At 41.4% G+C, this 6396-nt stretch overlaps 1 protein-coding gene across 1 annotated transcript in view; it reads left to right on the forward strand.

Annotated features, from left to right (window-relative positions):
- Positions 1-6396, forward strand: part of PCDHAC2 (protocadherin alpha subfamily C, 2) — a 50532-nt gene that overhangs the window by 11419 nt on the left and 32717 nt on the right. Inside the window, exon 5 of the mRNA XM_031065302.1 lies at positions 2098-2186. Coding sequence (XP_030921162.1) covers positions 2098-2186 — 89 coding nt within the window. The remainder of the gene's footprint in view (positions 1-2097; positions 2187-6396) is intronic.

Here is a 6396-nt window from a genome sequence, read left to right on the forward strand (position 1 = left end):
CCAGAGAAGGGGAATTCTGTCCTTTTCCACTGTGAAAAGGACAAAGTTTCTTCTGATGCCCTAGACTGATGATATCTATGCTGAGATGGAAAGCACCTGAGTTCTGCTGCTGTCACTTCCAATCTCTACGTGCTACAAATTCAGTCTGACTTGCATCTTATGCTGTAGAGCTGTGCTGTTCTTTCTTTTTACCTTCTGCTTTTGTATCCATTGACTGTCAAGACATAATTGTTCCAATTATTGAATCATTTAATTGTCATTATATACTTTCTGTTTATTTTAAAGCTCCCTGCAGTCATCAGTGCTGATGTTTCAATAGTCACTCTGCATTTCCATCTTGTTTCTCATTACCATAAAAGTAGCTGTTCCTGCAGCAGGTTTATTAACCACATGCTGCAATCAAGAAGATTAATGCAGTTGAAAGGACTTTTTGAAGATGTGAGATGGATTTTCAAAGAAGGAAAAGTGAGGCTTTTGTCCAAATCTCTTTAGACATCTTTGAAAATCCACTGCCTAATACCGCAAGCAGTCTCTGCTATGATTTTCAGCTCAGTACACTTGGATAAAGAGAATTATACTAAAATTGCATCTGTAGAGCCTAAATCAAACAGTATTTTTGCTCTCTCTGAGCAAATCAGAAAACTGGTTCTATGTTCAGGTGTAATCTGATGTGATTAATAAGATTCCTGTCCAGGTGTAGAGGCAGTTCTGAGGCTGCAGCCATTCCCAGTGGCATCACAAAGTGCAGCATTGCATGGGTTTCTCAGAATTGTTGGTGCAGTGGTGCTGTACCTTTAGCCAAGAGTTTTTATGAGGCTGAAGTCCTAAATTCAGAGTCACACTGTGCTTCATGTGGGTGAGGACGCAGAGTGACTCCTCTGACTTTGAGATGCTGTGTAAAAAGGAATCTCAAGGACCAAAACCAAAGGAAGACAGAGCAAGCTTGACTTTGTGTCCTATTGGGCAAGTTCTTTTCTTTCTTTTATATTCATGCTGTGACTTTCAATTTTTTTGTAATGCATAACTGCAAAATCAATGAACAGTCTGGGGAGCAGGATCCTGAAGAAGGAATTCTGCCTACCTGGGCACTTTATCTGCTGGTCCTGAGTCAGGCATGCTCTTGTGGATCCACATTCCTTTCGATACAAAGTACAAGATCTTATCTGAAGCTACTTGAACAATTCATGAAAAGTAAGAGTTTATTTTAATCCCACAAGACTGATGGGGCCCTTCTGGGAAATTGAACATGTTCCTCTGCTCTCTCACATCAGCTGCCCCTGTCCTTACCTGAAATCTCAGGTTCTGAGCCTGTGTGCCCTGCCCAGTTGATGGTTTTCATGAAGTGCTGATTTTTCATAAAACTTGTAGAAATGTGGTGCCCTTGATGTCTGCCACATTTGGATGAGACTGTCCCTTAAGTTCAGCTGGAAGTGTGAAAGGGAGTGTGAAGCCAATGAGCAGAGACAGGGACACAGCCACGGAATCGTTTCTCTTAAGGAACAGCATATAAACATCATGCTTGGTTTTGTATTAAAAATAGCAGATTTGTATTAAAAATAGCAGATTTATTTTCTTTTCCTTCCATGTAAGGTGCAAACTGGTGCTTTTGATGCCCAGTGCTCATGATGTACACTGTAAAATTTGCTGGTTTTGCATTTGAGAAAGTGCATTTCTCTTCCTGAATTGCTCGTGAGAAATGTGCAGTAACCCAGGAAAGTGGGATTTGTTAAAATGGCATAATGACAGAAGCTCAGAACTAACTCCACCAACTTTTTAATCATTTGCCTAATGCTGCTACATCCTAATAGCAAAGATGTGTCACTTCCTTATTAGTGCCTCCCAGTCAATGAGAGCAGTGTCCTGCAGGTGTGTTTGTTTTATAAGTTATTCCACAACTGGGTTTTAGTAAATAATCAAAGGTATTTTTTGCAAGTCAAAGCAGCTGCTTCTCATGCTGCTAACATCATGCAGTACTGTAGGAGTAGCTGCACAGTGATAAATAGTTATGAACTTCAAAGAGTAGCAGGAAAGGGAAGTGCTGTGAAGTCCAGGGCAGAAGGGAACTGTATAACCCAGGTGTGATATTTGCTTCCCCAGTGCTGTGCATATGGAGGAGGCAGGAGTCCTGCGTGGAGGAGCAGCAGGGCCTGACCAGCAGTGGCCAACAGTCTCCAGTGCTACAGCAGGTAAGGATGTGAGAATCCAAAATATTTGTCAAGAACTGATGTTAATTGCAGTAGACCTCCTAATGCTGCTGGTTACTTTTTCCTCTGTTTTATATCAATGAGTGAAGACCCTCAGATGAGCTCAGCTGGTCAGAGCATGGTGCTAATAACCCCAAAGTTGTGGGATCAGTCCCTGTATGAATTCCCTTTCTCTGAGGAGTTGGACTCAATGATCCTTGTGGATCTCTTCCAACTCGGAATATTCTGTGATCTGGATATAAAGTTCTTGTAAATTATTCTGTGGAATCAAAATAGAATGGAACAATAAAGCATAAAATACATCTTTTTCTTTACTCAGTCTCAGATGAGCACTGGAGATAAGAGTCCCTGATCCCAGCTTTCACCTTCCTTTTGGAGGTTACTGGTTTGTGTAATGGAATAATGGTTCAGTTCTGATGTGTGTATTCAGGTGTGTGTATTCCAGAGCTGGTTTGCCCTCCATTTCAAAAGAACAGTAAAAGTGGGGTAGGAGCTTATCAGTTTTCCCTTTGTTATTTTTACAAAGCCAGTAAGTCTCTTTGAATATCTCTTCTCATTTTACTTTTCTGTGGTGAAATCAGACCTAAATTTTTGCTAGCTATTTTCATTCACCCATACATGAGGATGGAAACTAAAATGTTATTTATTTGTCAAAATAAATGACAAAAAGCATGGTTTAGAATGTAGCTTCATTTACTCTGTCACTGACTGATGACTTCACAGCAGTCAGTAAGAATTGGCAGAAGGTTCTCATGGAGTTTAGAAAAAAAATCACCTGGATGTTTTGTAGCGCAGACAAAAAAATATTCTCACTTTTGATTTTGGAGTAGGAATAATATAGAGACATAGAGGAGCAGTCAGTCCCTGTTTTCAGCCATGTTTCAACCAAACTAAACTGTAAATGCAGTGGATGCCCTGTGTAGAGTGGTGAGCCCTGTATGGCAGCTCTGTGAGCACTCAGTCAGGAATTGACATGAGGAGTGATGCCCATGTCACAGAGGCAGCTCAAATGCTGGGCAGTGGGGTCTCCAGCACCAAAAATGATAATTACTTCATTTAATCTTTTTGGTGCAAATGTTTCTTTCTATTGAAATGAGAATTTCACCTGGATAAAGGGCTGAGGAACAACCTGAGGGTTTGCAATCACAGTTACAACATCCACAAATTAATGGTGCCCAGCAAAACCTGCACTGGTCTTGCAGAAGAGCTGTTTGCAGAAACAGATTTGGGAGTTATTTTAATATATCATGAAGCCCTAGGCTATGATCAGCTGGGGTTTGTGTGCCCTTCCTTCTGCTGCAGGCTTTGCAGCAAGACACAGATTTTGCAGAATATGAAGGGTGTGTGACTGTTGAGCTTGCATTTGAAAATGTCACCACAAGAACACTCCAACCTTTGCAAAGGCTTCCCTCAGGCTTTGGCTGCACTGATCATCCTTGACTGAGCGCTCAGTGCTTTGCCTCATACCCAGTTCAGGATGGATACAAACATTCTCCCAGAGGTTTCCATGCTGGTGCTGCCAATTTCCAAAAGCATCTGAATCTAAGTGCAAAGGTAGGGTGGTTCTGTCATCTGAGGAGGTCCAGTGGCATTTGGGTCCCAGAGCCCTGTTCCCCTATCTGGAGTCCTGCTTGCTATTCTATTTTGAGTCTTATAATTTTGGACTTTGGGAACCTGAACTTCTCTTTGTTTGAGCAGCAGTAACCCTTGGCTCTTATTGCTGCTTCCTTCCATGACTCGTGAGGCACTTGTGCAATGAATGCATCCCAGCACAAAGATTATTTTGGTTTTGGGGTCTTTGTCCCCTCCCAAGGGATTAGTGACCCTGATATTACATTAATTAGACTTTTCTCTTTTTTTGTTGTGAGTTTCAGATAATATTCTTCTCCTCTCTTTGTAACTGAAAGCTTTAGATGTCCCTGATCCTTAACAGCAAACAGGTGTTTCATGGAGAAATCTCAGGATTAAAGGTTGTGTTAGCTTTTTGAGCCTCAGTACACCACATATTTAGCAAATTACTACCACTGCTTTAGAATCCTGCCTAGAGTTTCCCACAGATATCTCTTTCAGTGCTTCTTTCCTTTTTTGGTTTAGGTTCAAGACCTGTAATAACAAGTGAAGTGTTAAATTAGTAAATCCTTAATTCCTAATATATGGCTGAACTCCAACATCCTTACCCATTTTTCAGCAAATATGTGTTGCCCAAGCAAAACCTGGTCTTTATTTGACTGACAGCATTCCTGTTGACTTTACTGAATATTTCATCCATGCAAAGAACAGTGAATCTGGGTGTGACATTTTTAAAATTGTGTTTGCATCTTCTCAGGCACCAGTCCAACCCATTGTAGGTTTGCAGCTGGAAGACTTCTGGGTGAGGTGGGACAAGAAGGTTCAAACTCCCTCTGGCTTTGAGTTTAGCTCTCTGGGGCATCTTGTTAGTCCCTCACATGCTATACAATGAGATCAGGGAATGAAGACACATTTCTGGTTTCTGCTCCATGTCCTTTGGCAGTTTTGGCAATTCTATCAGACTTTAGATGACCACTAATGTGAGTGAACTCTGTTTTTTTGATAACTAACTCAGAATAAATGGAGCTTGATTGGCGAAAGTGGTGAGAGCTCATAACAGAAACTAAGATGAGCAGAAATTTTGCTCTAGACATAAAACACTGAAGATTTCTGAATAAATCAGAGTTATGAATAATTCAGAGCTTAGACTTAGTAGGCATTAGACAAATCTATGTGTATTTCTCTGTGCTGCTGGTTCCAATCTACAAAACAGAACTGGTGTAATGCAAATGCTTCAAAATGCATTTTTGTTAGACAAAACCAGTCTAAAGATGCTTTCATAGCACATGTAAGACTCAGGAGAACAGTAAGGATTTGTGATGAAAAACAGTCATGAGAAATTTCAACTCCTGTATTCAATACAGACTTTATATGTGTGCAGTAAATCAGGCACTGGGCCACACACTATATGTAGATAGGGGAAAATAAAAGATTCCATTCAGACAGCTCTGTAAAAGAGGGAAGGATTTAATGATAAAATCTGCATCTGAAATCTGTAAGTGTGTAGGTGAAGCTGTGGGTGAAATACTGGCATCTCTGAAGTCCATGTCAATAGCCCATGGACTTTCAGGAAATTAGGATTTCAGTGTCTGCCCTCGTAAACATGCACAAGAGACATAATTAAGATTGCTTAGGCAAATACCATCCTAAAATACACTAATTTTTTACTTCTGATTTTGCTGTGGTAACATTCTCCTAAATATATCTGCTATTTCTTTTCCTTTTCTCAGGGAATTAGCTGGGGAGGAGAGGTGATAACACTGTTTTGTAAAGCTCCAACAGGTCAATGTCCATCCTGTGCTGGGGCCCCAGAGCTGGATGCAGTGCAATTATTTCAACCTGTCTGCACTGCCTGGGCTCTCCCAAGGACAGAAGGACAGCAGACAGACCATCATGGACTGGTTGGGAGCATTGCAGGAAGAAATTGTTCCCTGTGAGGGTGGGCAGGCCCTGGCACAGGGTGCCCAGAGAAGCTGTGGCTGGCCTTGCATCCCTGGAAATATCCAAGGCCAGGTTGGATGGGGCTTGGAGCAGCCTGGGATGGTGGAAGGTGTCCCATGGTAGGGGGGCAGAACAAGATAATAAACAAGATCCCTTTACACAAAGCTCTTTGCATCTCATCACCCCAAATCTGAATCTTTCAGCATTTCTTCTCTGAAATTTGTGTGTCGTGCAACTTTCCTGGTTTTATTCTGTTTCTCCTACTCTTCCTTACTTCCTGCCTGTGACCTTCTCACATGTGCCATGCTAGCTAGGGATATGCCTTGTCACATAGTCCTAGGCTGCCCTAGGTTTACCCTGGGAACTACAGTTTCTCTGGAATAAATTTGTATTGCTCTCAGAGGAAGGTTTCTGCTGCAATCACCTGGAATGCAGACAAGGTCCATTGATGGGGCATGATATGCAGAGTAAGTTAGGAATTCAAAAAACTAAATGTGAACCAACTGTAAATATGTCAAATAAGCAAAACTTCCTGAAAAATAAAGTCAGTCTTCCTAGTGAGTTTTGTGCTGCTGGTTTGGGGTAGGGTGTTGTGAACAGAACAACTGTGGGAAAACTGTGAAGAAAGGACAGGGGTTCTTGTGTGGATTTTAAGAAAAAATGTCCAAAAATACCTTGATAG

Source organism: Geospiza fortis, unplaced genomic scaffold, assembly GCF_000277835.1.
Source record: "Geospiza fortis unplaced genomic scaffold, GeoFor_1.0 scaffold1044, whole genome shotgun sequence".
Taxonomy (NCBI): Eukaryota; Metazoa; Chordata; class Aves; order Passeriformes; family Thraupidae; genus Geospiza; species Geospiza fortis.